The sequence below is a fragment of the Talpa occidentalis genome, unplaced genomic scaffold, assembly GCF_014898055.3.
Source record: "Talpa occidentalis isolate TD23 unplaced genomic scaffold, MPIMG_talOcc4v2.1 talOcc4.9, whole genome shotgun sequence".
Lineage (NCBI taxonomy): Eukaryota > Metazoa > Chordata > Mammalia > Eulipotyphla > Talpidae > Talpa > Talpa occidentalis.
This window is the reverse complement of record NW_023605305.1, coordinates 4023430-4043561: the sequence shown is the minus strand read 5'-3', so window position 1 is coordinate 4043561 and position 20132 is coordinate 4023430. Positions and strand designations below refer to the sequence as shown.

The 20132-nt window shown below is 56.7% G+C and overlaps 1 protein-coding gene across 1 annotated transcript; it reads left to right on the top strand.

Annotated features, from left to right (window-relative positions):
- The first annotated feature begins 7096 nt into the window (after positions 1 to 7096).
- On the top strand, positions 7097 to 19447 carry ENO1 (enolase 1). Its single transcript, XM_037499056.2, has 12 exons — positions 7097 to 7195; positions 9227 to 9320; positions 11559 to 11654; positions 12793 to 12851; positions 14312 to 14381; positions 14852 to 14985; positions 15263 to 15485; positions 16290 to 16487; positions 16998 to 17199; positions 17467 to 17575; positions 17759 to 17817; positions 19023 to 19447. The coding sequence occupies exons 2-12, from the start codon at positions 9236 to 9238 to the stop codon at positions 19090 to 19092; spliced, it is 1305 nt and encodes a 434-aa protein (XP_037354953.1). The 5' UTR covers positions 7097 to 7195; positions 9227 to 9235; the 3' UTR covers positions 19093 to 19447.
- The last annotated feature ends 685 nt before the right edge of the window (positions 19448 to 20132 follow it).

Genomic DNA, 20132 nt, shown 5'->3' with positions numbered 1-20132 from the left:
CTTCACCATCACCCGCCTCCAACAGACACCACACTCTGCTCCCCATGAACTTCCAGCTTCTGGGCTTCTGCCTGCAGCTGGTGCCACATCTTTCTACATCCACACTTTTCTTCCAGCGCATCATTCTTTGTGGACCCTGAATCCAAACTTAGTCAGCCGGTCACCCACAGTCCCCCGAGACATGTGCCTACTGGACACAGCTCCCGGGTGGCCTGGCTGGCCACCCTGGGGCCTGAGCCTGGATCCAGAGGCTGCATCAAGTGGTGGAGATCTGCCCGGTCAGGGCATCCATCCAAAGGGGCTGTGGGTGTGGCAAGCCGAGCATCTGTGCCAACCCGGAGCCCACCACTCACAGCAGGCGTCGGGAGACTCTGAGCTGCAAATCATGGGTGCCTCAGAGATCAGCGCAGACACCCACTGGGCCAGATCTCCACCTCCCTGCCTGCACTGCTGCAGCCACAATACCCTGACAGGCTCGGACAAATGCCCTCTGCAGCTTCTTCTTGAAATCTCACCATCTGCAAACCAGTCAGACAGGATTTGGCCCAGAGGGACAACCAAGGCAGGGGGGCGGTGGAGCCCCCTGCAAAGGAATCCTAAAGGGTTTGTGGAGAATCAAAATGTCTGGAATGTTAAGACAGGCCCGGAAATGCCATCAGGAATGTGGGGTTGGGGAAGTTTTGTGATTGGAACTGTAAATGCCCTCCACAGAAGGGCCACAGCCTGCCCCTGCAGGCCCTTCCTCCTTCCAGCCTCTAGCTTGGAGCTTGCCTTGCCAGGGGGACGGCTCAGCAGCCAGCAGGTAGGAAGGTTTGTGTTCCTCAGTCCAAGGCTAAGGTTAGATAGTGTATGTGGTCATGGGCAGATATGCAAACCAAGGGCAGCTCCCCACACTAAGTTCAGTGTTGTGGCATCGCACCCAAATGGAGCATGGGGCGGGCATCATCTCAGAGAACTGGGCTGCAGAGGCGGGGACGCCCGGAGGCCAAAGTGCCTGGGTGGTTCCTGGCACGTCCTCCAGCAGCAGGCTTGGGCAGCTCAGGCAGACTTCCTGTGCTTGAAGAAGTGATGATGACATGGAGCCATTCGTGATTTGTGGACAGGAATAAACGAGCTGCCCCTGGCAGGCAATAAAAGCTCCGTCATGCTGTTAGCAATTGTGCTGAGTAGAGGAAGAATTTTCTCGCTATCTTGCGGTCCACGTGAAGCCTCCATGGAAACCGCTTCTGGTGAATCACCAGGGGCCGCTCCCTGCTCTGCACCTGGGGCTCATGCGCTGCGGTCTGCTGGCTCTTTCCTTCACAGGGACCAGCATTTTGGGGTGGGGCATCCGGTAACTGTGCTCCTGCCTCTGCCAGTGTTGCTGACTGGACTGGCAGGCAGGAGCCTCGGCCTTTATTGGCAGTCGATCAGGGCGTCGCAGCTCCAGGGCCTCCCTGTAACACCCTTAAGAACAGGGAGAAAAAGCGGGTAGATGAGTGTAGGGTAAGGAAAAAAGTATCAGGCTTTTCTGCCCTCCCGCCATTAGGATAGATGACGGACTCTGTGGTCCCGAATGCGTGCCTGATGGCGGGCACCTGGAGTAGGGTGTGGGCCTAGGTAGATGGGATTCACCTGGGCTGAGACTGGGCTTTTAAGGGTGGCGTCATGGGGACGCCAGCAGAAGCCGAGACAGAAGAAGCTGAGGGAGAAGCAAGAGAAGCAGAAGCCGAGAGAAGGCCTGAGAGCCCAGAGTGAAGACCTGCTGGGGGCAGGTGGGCCTCCCAGCCCCGCTGCCTGCCGTGTACCTGGTAATCTAAATAAAAAACCTGCAAAAGCCACTGAGGACTCTGACTCCTCCTTTACCCGGTCTGCTGGATCCTAGAAAACCTGCACCGTGTCCATTCCTGACCCTGCAATGAGCTTGAGATGAGAAGAAAATTGCTCAGGGGGCTCGGTGTATTAGCCATCTGGAGAAAGCAGTAGCTTGCAGGCCCCCATCCCAGCTAGAAGCAGGTTCCCACACTGATGAAGGCCCTCCTAAGGCTGTCTGCCAGGCGCCTCCCAGGGTCAGCACCACCCACCCATTTCAGAGATGAGGAGCTGAGGCCCAGGCACCACCCCCGCCCCACTCCCGCTCGCCCCCACCCCCAGCTCTTTCACATCTGGATACTTTGATCTCTTGCCAGCTTGGACTGAGTTTCTCCTGCTGGTGCCGAGCAAGCGCTCCTTGGGCCACAATTGCCTCCCTTCATTGGTTCCTCCAGGGGAACGCTGCTTGCAGGGTACCTGTTCCTTGCTTTGTTCCTTGCTTCCTGGCTCCCCTGGAGATTGTTACTTGAATTCCCCTCTTTGGACAATCCTTGTAAAAGCCCTCCATACAACGACTGATCAGAAACCCTAGTGTTCTGCCTCCCCCAACTTAGGCCTTGCCCAGTCCTACAGCAGACTTTGTGGACGTCAGCTTTCAAGAAGGCTGGGAAGGCGCCCGTTGACAGTGGGCAGCCTAAGAGGGAGGCATTATAAAATCAAAGGTCAACTGCAATCTACAGACAGGATATCAGGGTTTCTTTAAGAGAGGGACTTAGAAAGGTGATAAATCGAGAATCAAACAACTTTCCAGGAAAAAATTACAAGAGCTGAATTTTATTTTTTTCCAAACCAAATCAGAATTCATATTCACTGGTGGTGGAAGTGCTTAGAGATGCAGAGATAATAGAACACAACGATAGATGCTTGGATACCTATAACCCAGGAATCCCATGTCCAGGTGTATGTCCCAGGTATAGGTCTTCAAGGAACTCTTAGACCTGTGCTCAGGAGATATCGCCAACAAAATCCATAGCAGCATTGTTGGTATTAAGAAGAACCAGGAAACAGGGCCTCCCCGGTGCGCAGCGGTTGAGCGCTGGGTTGTGAAGCTGCCCGCAGCCTCTACAGCGCCGGTTCAATCCCCGGCTGCTCCCCGGCCACTGGAGGAGGGTCCCACACAGCGCGCAGGCCTCTCCTGCCGCCCGCTGCTCCCCTCAGCAGTGTACCTCGGTCCTTCTGCCTGTTCTGCTCCCCGCTCTGGCTCCGGTGAATTCTCTCACCCTCCCGCGCTTCTGACTGTACCCAGTGCTTGTATAAATAAATAAATAAATCTTTGGGAAAAAAAAAGAACCAGGAAACAATTCCAACAAACATTAACAAGAACAATGACATTCACGCAATGGAACACTATCAGTACTAAAAAATGAACCATCTACAGGTAGAGGGGTAAAGCTCTCAAACGGTTAGCTCACCAAAAAATTGTAGCTAAGGTTACAAACAGTATGATGCCATTTTTGTAAAGTGCAAAAATTTATTTTAAAACCATAAAGAAAAGCAAGGCAGTAATAAAGGCAAAATTTAGGATAGTAGTTTACTTTGGGGGCTAGAGAGAAAGACACAAGGGACCCTAGCACACTGTAGATGTCTGTAGGGTGAGGTAAAAAGCATCAGGCTTTTCTGCCCTCCCGCCATTAGGATAGATGATGGATCCTTGAGGTCCCGAACACATGCCTGATGGCGGGCACCTGGAGTGGGGTGTGGGCACAGGTAGATGGGATTCACCTGGGCTGAGACTGGGCTTTTAAGGGCGGCGTCACGGGGACGCCAGCGGAACAAAACAGGAAAACGAATGAGAGAACGGACGAACAGAAGAAGCAGAGAAGCAGAGAGGAGGCTGGAGAGCCCAGACAGAGTGAAGACTTGCTGAGGGCTGGGAGGCCTGCCAGCCTCCCGGCCCCCAGCACCCCGCCTGCCATGCGCCTGGTAAATCCCAATTAAAGCCTGAAAAGCCACTGAGGGCTCCGGGACTCTCTCCTCCTCCACCCCGTCTGCATAGAATCATAGAAAACCTGCCCTGTGCCCTTCCTGCCATTACAATATCCCATTTCTTAAGCTGGTGGTGGGATTACAAATGTTCATGTTACTGTAATAGGCTACAGTGTATGTAGTCTTTGGTAGATGTGAAATACTTTGTGAAAAACACACAAAAAAGGGTCCATTATGAAGTCTTCAGCTCTCATCTGATTTCATACCTCCTTGGATTGCTCATCCAACCCTGAAGTTTCCCACCTTCCAATAGAGAGAGGTATGCCAAGTTTTCAGCTGATCAGCAGTTTTCAACCAGGGGTACTGTAGGGTAAGTAAATATCAGGCTTTTCTGCCCTCCCACCATTAGGATAGATGATGGATCCTTGTGGTCCTGAACGCATGCCTGATGGCGGCACCTGGAGTAGGGTGTGGGCATGCGTAAGTGGAAACACCTGTGCTGAGAGACTGGGCTTATAAGGGCAGTGTCACGGGGACGCCAGTAGAACCATGAGAGAAGCAGAACCACAGGAGAGCAGAGAAGTAGAGAGAAGCAGAGAACACCGGAGAGCCCAGACAGAGTGAAGACTTGCTGGGGGCTGGGAGGCCTGCCAGCCTTCCAGCCCCCCAGCACCCCTGCCTGCTGTGTACCTGGTAAATCCCAATAAAAGCCTGCAAAAGCCACTGAGGGCTCCAGTACTCCTCCTTCACCCGTCTGCTGGAATCAGAGAGATCCTGCTCCGTGTCCTCCTGCCGTTACAGGTACACATACCAAGGATCGAATCAGTAATGGCGGGGTGGTGGAGAGGGGTTATAGGCTGCTGCAGAGTCACCTTTCCTCAATCCTGGTGTCTGCCTGCAAATATCTTACAAGCAGGCACGACCTGCTGTGCTTCCCAGTACGGTCTGATGAAGCATTGGACATTCATTTCCCCTTCCTGTCCAAGGTCAACCCTTGCCTCTGACCTGCGGCTGCAGCACAATTGCTCAACCAGCCTACCCTCAGTGCTACATAATAACTGTAACAAGGGCAGGGCCAGAAAACTCCCTTCTTCCCTTCTAGGTTATTTGGCTGGTCTAATCACTGCATTCACATGGAAAAACTGACAGGAGAAAAACAAATTTCATTTTTCCTGTCCGGGAAAGGTGAGACCCAAAGACAGCCAGGCAGTGGGGACTTATGTGCCCTCCTGAGCTAAAGAGAGAGAGGGTAGAAGTCTGGGACCTCAAAAGTGAGGAAGATGGGAAGGACAATCGTCCCCCAAGTTATGCAGAGGCCCCCTGGCTAACTTCTTCTAGGCAATTAAAGGAGAGGTAAAAGCGAGTCTTCCTGTGTCTATTACACATTGATTACCTTCAGCTCAAAATAATTCACCCGCCAAAGTGGGATATCTGGGGCTCATGTATTCTCCCCCTCAACAAGTACATATCCCGGCACTGGACAGCAAAGCAAATGTGACCCCCATGGTGAACAAATGAAGGCTCAGTAGCTGCTGGGACCGGGAGGGCATTTGGCAGCCTGTAAATTTTGGAAAAGATTTGAGGGCATCTCTGGTAATGATTAACATTGGAGCCACAATTTGAGGTTGAAGGGCTGGCTCAGAAGCTGTGCTGTGGCTTCCAAAAATCTCACAACAGCAGCTGCCTGGGATGGTGTTCTGCATTTGATTTCCTACAAGAGTCCCAGGTTCTGGCCAGAGAGCAGTTATAAGAGCCCAGTCTTCCTATCTTTATCTATGTAACCCTTTTAATGTAAAATGAGAGATTGTTTTGGAGCCCTGTCAAGGGCCACGCCTTAGAACTGCTCTGAAATATAAGCGCTCCCAGGGTCTGATTTCCAGGGAGTTCTCAAGCTCTGGGGAGATGCTGGCTGTTGATTCAGTTGCTGAGTCATGGAGCCGGGATCTTGGTATTAGGCAGCCAGGACCGTCAGTGTGTTGCTGGTGAAATCACAAGCTCTGCTTGCAAAATTCATATAACGTTTAAGTATAACATTTTACAATTTCCTTGGGTTTTTTGGCTGAATTTAGTCCCAAAGTTATTGCTTCTTAATCCATGGGGAGCAAAACCATAAACACAATAGACCTTAATCTTTACCCAAAACCTTGGAAACCTAATAGTAGGAGCTAAGGAAGAAAAGCAGTATCTGCAGCAGGGACGAGAAGAAAATAATAAACACAAATACAGATATGAATCTCTGCCCCGCAGTGTGGATGTTCGCCATTGTTTGCGCTCTGACCTACATGTCAAGAGGAAGGCAGGCTGCCCGCAGCCTCTGCAGCGCCGGTTGGTTCCCCGGCCGCCGGCGAGGGGCCCACAAAATAAAAAAAAGGAATGCAGAGAAAACAAAATTCTAACAAAAGCCCTCAGTCCTCCCTTGGAGTGGGGTGTGGGTTCTGCAGCGCCCATTTTCACGGCCCCCACCCTTTGCTGTTTTCCTTTTGCCAGACTAATGCAGAGTGTTAGATTTGGGGTTCTGAGGCTCCCCCGGGGTGCACGTGATATTCCAATCCCAAATGGCGGCCGGTGTGGTTCGCAGGAATCCGGGCGGATCCGCTGTTCCCGGCGGGGCAGGGGGGCCGGGCGGCCCCTCCCCGGGGACCCGCAGTGAGTGAAGCCGGGCGCGGGGGCGCCCCGGCACTGGGGGCGCCCCCGGCCCTCGCTGCAGGTGGAGGACCAGGCGCTGCCTTTGTCGCCCGGGCCGGCTCCCAAGGGCGAACGGGCCTTGGGGTCACCCTGGGGCGGCGCGGGGCGCGGCCGGACGCTCGAGGCCCGGCACGCGGCCCGCCGCCCTCGGCCCGGAGAGCCGGGCGGGCGCGCGGCCGCCAACGTCCGCCGGGGTCGCGGGCGGCGCGGGGGGCGCGGGGGCGGGCCGCGAAGGTCGTCCCCAAGGTCGGGCCGGACGTGGCGCCGGCGACGCCGCGTGCGTGCGGGACACGGAGTACGTGACGGCGCCCCGAGCGCTCATGCCGGCCGCGCCGCCCCGCCCCTCTCTGGGGGCGCCGCTGTCCTGGCGCCCCCTCGCCGCGGGCCCAACGCGGGGCGGGCCGCCGGGTCGCGGGGGGGCCGCACCCCTCACAGTCGCGGGGAAGCCGGGGCCCCCATCCCCGCGCGGCGCCCCCCAGGCCCTCGCCCCGCCCGCCTGGCGCCGGCGGCCTGGGCCCCGCCCCCGCCGGAGGGGCTGAGTGACGGCGCGCCGGGCCAATGGCCGGGCGAGGCGGCGCGGCGGGGGCGGGCCCCGGGCGGGCCGGCGGCGGGGCCTCCCGGGCCGGGCAGGAAGTCGGGGCACTCGGCGCTCCCCGTCTCTCCGCTCGGCGCTCGCCCGCGGTGTCCGCTGCCCCCGCTGCTTCTCTCCCGGGCGACGACCTCCGGCGGCCACGTAAGCTCGGGAAGCGCTGCCGAGCGAGCGCCCTGGCAGGCCCGCGGGGGGCCCGCGCCGGGGCTGTTGCACCTCTGGGAAGGCGGGGTGCGGGGGAGGTTCGGGGGTCCGGGCCCCGCCGGCTCGTCCCAGCCGGGCTCCCAGAACCAAACGCCCGCGGCCCGCGGCGGGGGCCGGTGCCGGCCGCCAGGTGACCCGCGGCGGGGCCGCCTAACTGTCCTGGGGGGCTCGCGGGCCGCCGCGCGGCGGGCGCGGACGTGGGGGTCCCGGGGAGCGCTGCCAGCCCCCCGCTGCTCCGCCGGCCGGGCCCTCACTAAAATGGAGGAAGGGGCGGGGAAAGGAAGGCGGTCCAGAGGCCGCCCCGGCCTCCCGCTCGTGGCCCTCGGCCTGCGGCTCCGGGGGTCCGCCCGTGGCCGCCCTGGAATAAGGGGTGACTGATCTGACCTCGGGGGGTGACTGATCTGACCTCGGAAGATGCCTGTTCTGGAAGCTGCCCTGCAGGCGGCCTCGCCCAGGGCCGGAGCGCACAGGAAAAGGATGCCTTTTAGGAAAGCTGCTTGTTGGCTGCTCCCCCCGCGGGTGGTTTAGGGGTGACCCACCTCCCGGCGCACCTAGGCCCCTGCCGCGAGGTCCACTCTGCTGCCCTGCTGCGGGCTCGGGCTGTGAGCTCCTGCACCAGCCTGACCCCCGTCCCTGCCCCGCGAACCGTAATGACTCGGGACGGCCAGTTTGCCGAAACTAAACATTTTTGCACCAAAAGTCTGTTTAAGCAGATTTGACTATTTGCAAATGATAGGTAAGAACTAGAGGCCCTTTCAATGGCCAGTGCCTCAAACTCCATTGTTACATAGACAAGGAAGCCACAGGAGTGACCTCGGTATCTAATTTTGGAACTTATAAAAGAATATGATGCCACTTGCTGCTTCAGAACATTCCAGAGAAGATTTTTGGAGGGGAGCCCGACTAGAGGGTGGCTTCTGACCACTAAGTCAGTTCTCTCCTCCACTTCGGGTCCCCAAGTTGTTCAAGTGGTGTTTTCCTTGGGAGTCCTGCCTCCCCCTATCCTCCCAAAGCGAGGGGCTTGCCCTGAGGATTTGCTCTTTGAAGCTGCGGCTCTTTTTCTCTTTTTAATTTTTTTTTTTTTTAATTGAAGTAACAGTCAGATCCCCCACCAGGTGTTTTTGCTTTGGGGTTTTTTTAAAAAGGTGTTTTCGGGCCTCCCTGGCGGCACAGGCGGTGGATCGCTGCTCTATGAAGCTGTCCGCAGCCTCTGCAGCACGTGTTCGATCCTGGCCTGCGAGAATCCCACATGGCGCAGCAGATCTTTCCTGTGTCGCCCCCTGTACCCCGGTTCTTGTATAAATAAATCTTTAAAAAGGTGTTTTCAAAGGACACTTTTCCCCTGGAGTAGCTGGCTTTCAAAGATAGAATCTCCTCTACCAATCACGACATTTCATATTTTTTTTAAATGGGGTAAAATGCCCTTTGAAAGACGTGAGTTAAATGTCATTGATAAGACCCCCAAGTACGGTGGGGTCTGAAGACCTGAAGTGGCGGACATAGAACCTGGGTCACTCCTGGCCTCCCAGCTCAACCCTGCTGACCACAAGCCTGAGCCTGTGTCCTGTGTCTGGGCGGAACCCCCCTCCCCCACTGCCACCTCAGCTTAACTTGATGAGTGAGGTGTTAAACCTGTAGCTCCTTCTTCCACTGCAAACCACGTTCTCCTCCAGATCTCCCAAATACCAATCCCCCTGTTTTTAGGTGGTTCTGCCTATGACCTTCATGTCCTCTTGCTGCCCTCCCTGGGCATCCCTTGTTACCCAGTGAGGTGGACGGTTGCAGGCCCCACCTCCCGGCCATCCTGCCGGGCTCCATTTCTTCCATGTGGGGCTTTCTTGTCTCTTGAGGCTGTGCAGACCTGGACTCAAGCAGCTTTAGGGAGCAGCTCCTACAACTTTCTACCCCCCAAGTGACTGGTCTAGGCCTGCATTCTCTTGTGTGGTGAACACGAATTGCTTTTCCCCACAGCCAGCCACCATGTCTATCCTCAAGATCCACGCCAGAGAGATCTTTGACTCTCGTGGGAACCCCACCGTGGAGGTTGACCTCAGCACGGCAAAAGGTATGTGTCCTGTGTTCCTCTAGTTCCAACCACTACTCCCCCCTCCCCCCATTTTTTTAACTGTCTCAATGATCTTAGATGAGAAGTCGGGCTTACGAAATTCTTTCAGAGCTGCATGAGCTGATGGACTGCTCTCCTGATGGGGTGGGGCTAAGGCCTGGTGTCCTTGGGGTGCTGCTGCATGGTGTTTAAAGCAACAGTTGGCTCCTAGGTCAGTGAGACAGGCAGGGAAGTAAGGTGACACACCTTGTTCCTGAAAGGACCAGCTGTCCTTTGTCTGGCAGATTAGCAGGTGTGGTGGGATGGAGCTTGGTCCCCTGGGAGAGCGAGAGATTAGGGGAGTACACTGTAAATACGATAACCTTTCTGCTTCTGGAAGTCACATTCTACGAGGAAAGGGGCTAGTTTCTACATCTGGGTGGGTGTTGGGAAATTCCAGAGGCTCCTGTCCCTCTCCCCCTTCCCTACCAGGAGTTTGCTCTTATAAAAACAGAACAGAGTGGGGGCTCTTAAAACTGCTCTCCTTTTAAGAAAAACCCACTGTCTCCCTAACTCTGTTGCCTCCAGCTCCTTGGCTATTTTCTAAATGGGCCTGGGTGAGGCTGAGGAAGGCAGAATCCACCCAGTGTGCGGGAGACTTGCCTGGCAGAGCTGAGTCATGGCTCTGAATCACAGGCCTGGCCGGGCCCCACCCTCCCCCAAAAGAAGACTCCTTGACTGTGGACTTCATTCATTGGGCATAAATGGGCAAAAGTTGACCTGTCTGCTGGTGGTTACTGCTGAGTACACACTTAGTGGGGAGCACCTGGGGTCACAGGGGAAGCCTGGCAGCCTTGCTGCTTTCTGTTTGCAAATTAACAGACTTTGAAAAACCCAAAAAGGCCATAGACACGGAAGATGGTTGGGAGTGGGCTATTGTCTGAAACACTTGAAAATGACTAGAATTAATATTTTTTGAAATTTTAATGAGTGGAACTTTCAAGTGTCTCAGTCTTTTTCACAAAACGTGAAATTGATTTGTTAAGAGCTTTCATCACTCCTTTCATAGAATTTCTTTTTAAAGAGTAGTTTAAAGAGTAGTTTAAAGTTCACAGCAAAATGGAAAGGAACCCACAGACTCCTGTCCCAATCAGGCACAGCCTCCCCCACTGCCTACACCCCCGCCAGAGTCGAACCTGCTTCGGCACACGACCGCCCCAAATCTGAGGTTTACTCCCAGGTACTCTTAGTTTGTTTCGCCAGGTCTGGGGCCTGTTCAGGAGGAAAGTGTGCCCTGCCGTGTGGCTGAGCGCTACAGCCCTGCTCCAAGGACTTCTGATTACAGTGCCTGCTGGGGCTGCTCTTAGTGCATTTGCCTGCCTAGCCACACACGTCGCAGGGGGATATCCCTTCCTGTTCCCCTAAACCTGTCTACCCCATGTAACCAGATTGCTGCAGTGTCTTTCTGGACTCTGTCCTCCACGATTGGCCTTATAGAGACAAACCAGTAAGCAGTGAAGCTTCAGCCAGAGAATTGGTTTCTGTCTCTGTAAGACTGAACGCTTCTCTGTTTAACTGTGTCCTGGTGTTATTAAAGCCTGGATCTTCATTTTCTTTTTTCCCTTTAGTGGGTCCCATTTTCCGGTTATTATGCAGTGAAAAGGCCCAAAATACTCTCGATAAATTAATGAGTGAGCTGTTGCTCTTTCTTTTGAGCCAGCAGAACACTGAAGACCCGAAAGCCAGCAGCCCGCTCTCAGCTGTCCAGGGTGACTTGGGGGAGGGAGCTGGGCTGTCTGAAACAGCGTGTGAGGTAGAAATGCTGATGCCTTGGGTATGTTGGATTAAATAAGATACTGTTAATTTTTCATTTTTAATGCTGCGTTTCCTGGAAGCTACTGGAAAAAAATCCCATAAGCAGCAGCTTGTGTTTCTGACGGGTGGTGCTGCTGGGGGTGGCCCACATACCAACTGCAGCCACTCGGGAGCTTGTTAGAGGGCAGACTGCGCGGTAACGAGTTCCCAGGTGACCTGTGCACATCTTTAAACTAGAGAAACACATCGACGTGGCTACAGGAGAAGCATCTGCCCAGCAGAGTCTTGAGAATGTGAAAGGCAGGCAGAACAGGCCTGGTCTCCCAGCTGGGAGGCCGCAGCAGCATCCTCAGTGCTGCCGTCTGTGAGCCTGGCAGGGAGGAAGCTGGGCTTGGTTCCCATTCTGTTCCTTAATGGTTCCGTTGTTCCCCCCTCAATGTCCAGGTCTCTTCAGAGCTGCTGTGCCCAGCGGCGCCTCCACTGGCATCTATGAGGCCCTTGAACTCCGTGACAACGACAAGACACGCTACCTGGGGAAAGGTAAGGGTGGGGCGCGGCCTGCCACTCACTGGCCTCCACTCCCGTGCGCCCCGGGGTGCTGATGGCAAGCCGCAATCTGCCCCTGGAGGAGTTGAGTCCAGGGTCTCCACACTGGTAAACTTGGACCAGAGTTTTACTGTTACCCTGTCGCAGTCTGTCCAAAACCTCTGGCTAAGCCAGGGGCCTTACAGCCAAAAGACACATTCACAGATACTGAAGCAAGTCTTGCCACCCTCCAGAGGGCTCTGGAGGCCTGGCTGCTGGCTCACTTTGGTGGTGACCTGCAGGCCAGTCCTTGCAGCTTGACCTTGGCGTTTTTGTCGATCACAGAAGCGCCCCTGAGGCCAAGCTGGCAGAGAGACCTGTTTCCGTTGGTGCTGGGTGCCCCTCCGTAGGTGGAGGCTGACATCAGTTCCTAAAAGCTTGCTATATTTTGTCCCAAAGGGCCATGGGGCACAAACAGATGTCCAGTATTTCTGTGGTTTTGAGGGGGGAGGAAGTGGGGATTAGGTAAAAGGTGTGAAAAGGCTGCAGGGGAGGAGGTGAAGGTGAAGGCTGGAAACAAAGGACAGCTGCACCGGTCATGCTGAAGTGGGCATGTGTCCAGTCCCGCTGGAGAGCTGCCCACAGCCCCTGAGCCCGGGCACTCGGCCTGCTGGGGCGAGGGGGATCCGGTGCTCCCTGCCTGTTTCCCCTCCCACACCTCCCTTTCTGTCAGCATCCTCTGGTCTGTTCTCTCCTGAGTGTATCTTCCTTCTCTGTTAACCTGCTGGTCAGGTGTCTCCAGGCCCGTTAAGTATATTAATGAGTTCCTGGCACCTGCCTTGTGCACACAGGTAACGTGTCACGTGCTGTGGTTTCTGCAGCTGCTGTGCCAGTGCATGGTCTTGCCAACTAACTTCCCTCGGATGTTCTAAGATGGTTGCTCTGTGTGGTTCTAACCCGGGGGTCCTGGGTCAGAGCGCTCAGACTGGGCCAGATGCCCTCCAATTAGGGGTGAGAGGGAGAAGGGGCCGTAAAGGGGGTGCACTGCCAGTTCAGGCCTCTGAGGCCTGGACTTGGTCTCCAGTGGCTCCTCTGGCCTTGCGGCTCGGGCCCTTGGCTGTGCACATCAGTAATCGGTAATTGTTCCTTCTAGGTGTCTCAAAGGCTGTTGAGCACATCAATAAAACTATTGCGCCTGCCCTGATTAGCAAGGTAGGACCTGCCTCCCGATCGCTAATGTACATTCGTGCCGTCCTGGTGCCTCCCGGCCGGGGCTGTCCTGCTGGGAAGAGCTCACTCTGAGAGCTAAGCTGCGTGGACTCCCAGTCCTGCGTGAGCGTGATCATCTTTTCTAACCGCCCTGCCTGCCTGCCTGTCTGCATGTCACTGCACGTGCAGTACGGCCGGGGTGGAAGGTCATCTCAGCCTCGGCTGTCCCCTCCAATTACCTTGACCTTCAGGGAACGAAGCAGCCACACTCTGTTCCGTAAAATCTTCCTTGGAGCCTCACGAGGTCAAACAGATGAAAGTGATGCTGATTTTTGTCTCGCTTCCTCCCCTGGTCCCCACCCTACATAACTGAGGCCTTGGGGACCCTTTGGAGCATGAGAATGATTGTCCAGAGACCTTTCTTAAGGCCAGAGCCCCTCACCTGTCCTCGGCTGCTGTCCTCACCCCACTTGTCCTGTCCGTGTCAGCCAGCGGCGGCATGTGGAGCCTGTCGTCTCTGTCCACAGTTGCTGCTGCAGCCTGGCTTTGTGCAGTCTGTGGTGCTCCATGCCTCATGGGTCCCCGGCAAAGCGTCTCGCTGCTCTGCCGGCACCCGCCTCCCCTCGGGTCTCCTGGGCCCTCCGTACACGCTGGTGCCCATGCCCGCTGTGGCCAGTGCAATGAGTGAGGCCTCCTGTGGCATTTTTTTAAATCTCTTGGGGAAAACATCCTTCAACCTAACTTGTGACGTGTTCCCCTGAAGCCGTCTGCATGCGTGGCTGCTAAATTTTTCCAAAGATGCACACAGCCTTCATTTCATTCTTTCGTTTTCATTTAAATAATATGTGTGTCTACATGGGTAATAACTGCTGCGGGCCTATCAGGGAGTCGCACGGTAACACGAACTTGTGTTCATCACTTTGAGCCTGTTTTCAAGACACCAGCTTTATTTATAATCCCACCCCACATGCTCACTGATTGCTCAGTGAAAATTCTGCTCATGTTGGGCTGCGCAGCCACCGTCTCCTGTCCCGTGGTGCATGCTGGCACTGAGGGCGGGCGAGGGGAGCCTGCCTCAGCTGTGGAGCTGCGCCTGCTGGCGCCAGTGCACAGCTGTTCCTGCCCCAAGCAGGCTGCTGTGGTCTCAGGCCTTACTTAGCCTGTCCCGGGCAGCTCTCTTCTGTCCAGTGGAGCTCAGACGCGGACACGTCCTGTGGGCTCCTTCACACTTGGAGAAAGGCCTGGGGCTGTGAGAATCAGGGCAGTCTCTGGCTTGCCACCTTGGCCCCCTTTTTAAATTCATTTTATTTTTATTTACTTATTTCTGCCTGCAAAACAAGTGTATGATTCAAAACAGACTTAGACTTTGCACAGTCCTCAGCTTTATGGGTCCTGGGGTGGGTGCAAAGGACCTGCCCACTTGCCTCCCCTTAGAGTGTGTCTTCCTTCCCTCCCCCGCCTAGAAGCTGAACGTTGTGGAGCAGGAGAAGATCGACAAGCTGATGATCGAGATGGATGGGACAGAAAACAAGTGTGAGTAGCCGAGGTGGGGCCTTGCGGGGAGCACTGTGGTGGGGCCACCCAAGCCCTCTGGGTGATTCGAGGAGAGGACGTGTGACCCCAGGGGTGGCCCGTGACCCCCTGTGGGCTCTTCTTGAACCCTCGCCTCGCCCCAGTCACACCTGTTAATGTCAGGAGCCCCTCCAGGTGACAGTGTTCTCTCTTCAGAGTAGGATTGTTTTCTGTGGTGAATCAAGCGTTTTTATGGGATTTGCCCAGCCCTCGTAGACCAGAGAAGGGGCTTGCTTTTGGGGGGAAGGACAGAAGCATCCACGTGGTGTGTCTGCATGTCGAGCTTGAATGCGGAAGGTAGATAGGTTGAGACAAAACTCTCCAGAGCACAGCCCCCGGTGTGGCTTTATGGGCAGGACGGCCTGCGGAAGGAAGGTTGGTGGGTAAGAAACACATTCAACTCTGGTCCGGTCTTGTCTGGTCTGGTTTAGCTAAATTTGGTGCCAACGCCATTCTGGGAGTGTCCCTGGCTGTCTGCAAGGCTGGCGCTGTGGAGAAGGGGGTGCCCCTATACCGCCACATCGCGGACTTGGCTGGCAACTCCGAAGTCATCCTGCCCGTTCCGGTGAGTGCCGTCTGCGGCTCCGGGTGAGAAGTGGGGGATGTTAGCTGTCTCGTGGGAGCAGGGCGGGTCCGAGCCAGCGCTGGGGGTCTCTCGTGCAGGTCACCCACCTCCCCGTGTCTACGTCCTGCGCTTGTGCTCAGGAGGTGGAAGTCACACTTACCTGGTTCACCCAGATAGCGCAGCGCTGAGGATACCGGGCGGGACTGGGTAGCGCACAGCCACGCGGCCCCTCTGTGAGCGGGCCTGGGTGGGCATGAACTTCACCGTCTCTCCTCAGGCCTTCAACGTCATCAACGGCGGCTCTCACGCCGGCAACAAGCTGGCCATGCAGGAGTTCATGATCCTCCCCGTGGGGGCCACAAACTTCAAGGAAGCCATGCGCATCGGAGCAGAAGTTTACCACAACCTGAAGAACGTCATCAAGGAGAAATACGGGAAAGATGCCACCAACGTGGGGGATGAAGGTGGCTTCGCGCCCAACATCCTGGAGAATAAAGAAGGTAAAGCCCCCAGAGGTAGCCCCAAGCAGCTGCCCACCCCCCGCTTCCCGGTGCATCTGCCACTTGGGGGACTCCAGTCTTTCCACCACTTTGTCCGTCAGCATCAGTGTGCAGGCGCCGTGCCCAGCAGGGGCGGGCCCCCCAGTTTCCCTTATCCCTCAACTGCTGAGTGAGTGGCCTGTGGGGAGGCACCCAGCAAGGGGAGGGAGAGGCTCAATGTCGCCTTTTGTTGAGACCACCCGGACCGCGTCAGTAGTTCAGCCGCGTGACGTCCGCATGCACAGCTGTGTTTGTGAGGGCCAGGTACAGGGTGCAGCCGTGGGGTGCGAGGACAGCAAAGCGTCGTATTTGAGAGGGAGAAGCAGGGCATGCACCCCCCGGCAGCCGGTGAGGGAAGCCATCCGTCCTGTGCTTCGGGTCGACCAGTTGCTGCTATGGCGCCTTCCACGGCTGAACTGCGGGTTTTGGGGTCTTTGGTACGAAACAGGCACTAAAGGTCTTGGTTTCCTCTGGGCCGCACTGCCCTGAGCCTACTGCTGGGGCTCCCCTTCCCTGGCCCAGCCTCTGCTCTTGGAAGCTGATCGCAGCCGGCAGCCCGCGCTTGGCCAGCGCAGCTGCTCCTGAAAGCCTTTTCCTGGATCAAGAAGGAGCTCCTGCTGGGGGCTGTGAGGGTGATGGGTGGTTTCCTGCTCCACAGGGAGCAAGTAGCTAGAATCATCGGCGCTGACAGTGGGGCCAGAGCGCCTCTTGGCCTTAAGGCCCTGGGGCCCGTTTGCAGCTGACAGGGCGGCGGGTCTCTTCCAGCTCTGGAGCTGCTGAAGAACGCCATCGGCAAGGCCGGTTACACCGACAAGGTGGTCATTGGCATGGACGTGGCCGCCTCCGAGTTCTTCCGCTCGGGCAAGTACGACCTGGACTTCAAGTCACCTGACGACCCCAGCAGGTATATCTCACCTGACGAGCTGGGCAACCTGTACAAGTCCTTCATCAAGGACTACCCAGGTGAGTGCTCCAGGGCAAAGCACGCATGAGGGTGGGGGCGCACGGAGGTGCTTTGGTGCCAGCCGGGGGTGCCCTGCGTGGTGAGTGGTTCGGGTGTGGTCAGCCCTGTCCCCGTCCCGGCCCCCAGTGGAAGTGCAGTCTCAGCTCGCCCCGGTGAGCTGGCGCTCCCCTGGGCTCCGCACCACAGAACTCGCATGGGGGAGGGGATGGAGGCACAGAGAGGGCTAATAACCTTGCCCAAGGGCACTCAGCTAGTGGTGGTGCAAGAATTCAGGCCAGGAAGTCAGACTCCGGAGTCCTTGTCTTTCACCCCAAGTTGGTAACTGCTCAGGGTGGGGTCCTCATCCTCTGAGCCCTCAGCTCCATCCTGCTCCAGGGCGCTCAGCTTGGACCACCGTTGCGGTGCCAGGCCTGCAGGGGGTGGGCCTGCAGGTGATGGGCCTGTGGCGGGAGCCAATCGGTTGCACAGGGAAGGAGGCCCTGGGCTGAGACCCGCTCTCCTTTCCTCAGTGGTGTCCATCGAGGACCCCTTCGACCAGGACGACTGGGACGCCTGGCAGAAGTTCACAGCCACCTCGGGCATCCAGGTGGTGGGCGATGACCTCACGGTGACCAACCCAAAGCGCATCTCCAAGGCTGTGGGCGAGAAGTCCTGCAACTGCCTCCTGCTCAAAGTGAACCAGATCGGCTCCGTGACCGAGTCCCTGCAGGCGTAAGTGGGGCGACCGGGGCAGCCTGCCTGGGACGGGGTTGCTCTGGGACTGGCGGTTTCAAATTTGGCACCAAGGGACAGGCCCTAATCCCACTTCATCCCAGTTTCCCCTGGGAAACCCCTCCCTCGGGGATGGCTCGAGGCTGTGCCAGTCCTGGGGCTGTGGGTTCGGACGTGGGCTGGGCTTTCGTCTTCCCGGGAACTCGGACCCCGGCGGGCTCCCGAGTCACAGGCCGGGCCGTGAGTGGGTCGTGTCCTGGCTCCCAGGTGCAAGCTGGCGCAGTCCAACGGCTGGGGGGTCATGGTGTCTCACCGCTCCGGGGAGACTGAGGACACCTTCATCGCCGACCTGGTGGTGGGGCTCTGCACTGGGCAGGTAAGAGGTCCCTAGAATGAAAACGCCTAGTTCTTTCCAAACTCAGGGGGGAGGGTGCAGCGTGCCCCTTTAATCTCCTTTCTGGGGTCAGAAATCATTATCTCTGCCCTGCTCCCTTGTCCGAAATGCCCCAAAGATTCATGTGCATTGCAAGCAAACGTGCCCTCTCTTTCCTCCTCTCAGATCAAAACAGGTGCCCCGTGCCGGTCGGAGCGCCTGGCCAAGTACAACCAGATCCTCAGGTAGAGGGGACACCTGCGGGGGTGGGGGGAGTGGCTGTGCATTTGGGGCTCATTTGGCAGAGCCCGTCCCTAAGTGCTGTCTGCCGTGGAGAGGGCGGGTCAGCACTAGGAGAGAGCCGGGTGTCTCCAGACACTGTCACTCTTGCTTCCTGGCTGAGGAAGAGCAGGGCTCTGAGAGATGAGAGGGCTGCGGAAGGGCAGGCGCTTGCACGGTGTAGCCTGCCTTGTGTCCTCAGGAGGTGCCGGGACTATCTTGGCTTTTTGTTAGTATTTCCAGTCTGGAATGGAAAAGAACCATCCATTTGTTAAGGCTCCCGCCACACACACACACATATAAGCCTTTTTTTTTTTTTTTAAGATTTATTTTTTTATGCATACAAGAACTGGGGTACAAGCCAGAGGTGTAGGGGGTGAGAGGATTCACCAGAGACAGTGGGGACCAGAACAGGCAGACTAACTGAAACACACTGCTGAGGGGAGCAGCGGGGAGACAGGAGAGGTCTGCTGCGCCATGTGGGTAGCTCCCTGGCCAGCCTGGGGATCGAACTCATGCTGCAGAGGCTCCAGATAGCTTCATAGGTTGCATCTTAACCCCTGCGCCACCAGGGAGCCCCAAGAATTTTATTTTTTAAAAAAAGATTATTTTGTGTAGAAAACTGTGGCACAAGCCAGAGGTTATAGGGCAGGTAAGAGGATTCACCAGAGACAGAGCAGGGAGCAGAACAGGCAGACTGACTGAAATCCACTGCTGAGGAGAGCAGCAGGGAGACAGGAGAGGTTTGCTGGGCCAAGTGGGCAGCTCCCCAGCCGGGCATCAAACCCATGCTGCAGTGGCTGTGGACAGCTTTGTTGGCTGCTTCTCAACCCCTAGCGCCACCGGGGAGGCCCCTCTCTTATTTTTAAACATAGCTACTCTGCTGTGGCGGTGCCCCGAGTGAGTTGTAATCCCATGTTGTAAACTCCATGTCTGCTCGTGTATTGTCTCCCCTGGTGGTGTTGGCGCACTGTTCTGTTTTGTTCTGTGTTGTTCTGTTTTTTGGCATCAGGATCCAGAGTTCGCACTGCTGGGTTCCCCTCCCTCTTTTCCTCTGTCATCTGTCATCGGGGGAGGGAGGATGCGTGTCCAGCCGGGTCTCTGGTGGAAGAGCCTGCTGCAGTAAGACTTGACCTCATCTTTTGTCCCCTCTCTCTTTCTGTTTGCCTAGAATTGAAGAGGAGCTGGGCAGCAAGGCCAAGTTTGCCGGCAGGAACTTCAGAAACCCCCTGGCCAAGTAAGCCCCTGGCCTTGAGCGGAGCCCTCCGGGCACTAGCAGCTGCTTCGACCTTTGCTCCTGCTGCCGCCTAGTCCTGGCGGGGCCTCTAACTGCCCCCGCCTCTCCCACCCCTGTGACGTTCTCATTGCTTCCTTAGAGCTGCTGCCCGGGCCCAGCTTGACCGTGGTAACCCTGTTGGCGCCCAGCTCGTAATCATGTGATTGGCCCAAACCCCTGTTCTCCCACCAAGTGTTTGACGGGGCCATGAGCTTCCACGTTGAAATCTGAGATGTCCCCAGGCGAGATCCCTGGTGGTTTTGTGCATAATAAAAGATCTCAGTGACCCATAGGAAGACTGCGCGTGTGTGTGTGGACGAGTCGAGGGTCTCTGCTCCCCTCGGTGCGCCCGGGTGTCCCGAGGACTGCAGAAGTCGGGCGTCCTTGGTGGCAGGAGAAGGGCGAGCCACTGGGGCTGGTGACTTCAGGGTCGGGCGTCTTACTTGGGAGGAAGCACAGACTCCGAGCTAGCGCGATGTCTCGGGCCCTGGCATACTGGCCACTTGTCCAGGCCAGGGGGCACCACAGAGTAGCGGGGTGCAGGTCCTGCAGGGAACAGGTGAAAGGGGCATCTCGCGGGGCTGTTTAGGTTAACTTAGCTCCCTTACTCACCTTCACTCAAACACTGAGAAGCCACAGGTGGCGGCGCTGCACCAGGCAGTGCATGTAGGAGTCACGGGCTCGCGTGTGAGACAGTGTCTGTTTTACAGGTAAGGACCCTGCCGCCCCTTGAAATCTGGTGGTAGTGTCTCCCCTGCAATTTCATGTTTCAGAAACCAGCGGGGTCCCCCCGGTGGACACTTGGGGAAATGCAGGTGTTGGCTTCTGTGGTTGGGGCTGGGCTTACCCAGGTCCGGGGCGCATGGGGCGGTGTCGGGGTGATGAGGAGGACCAGCTGCTCGGTCACTCGCTGCTTCACAGGTGGGGTTGCAGGGAGCTTCGAGCCCTGCTTTTAAGACCTCCCAACCGGTCAGTCAGGCCCACCCAGGTCATCCCAGAGGATTA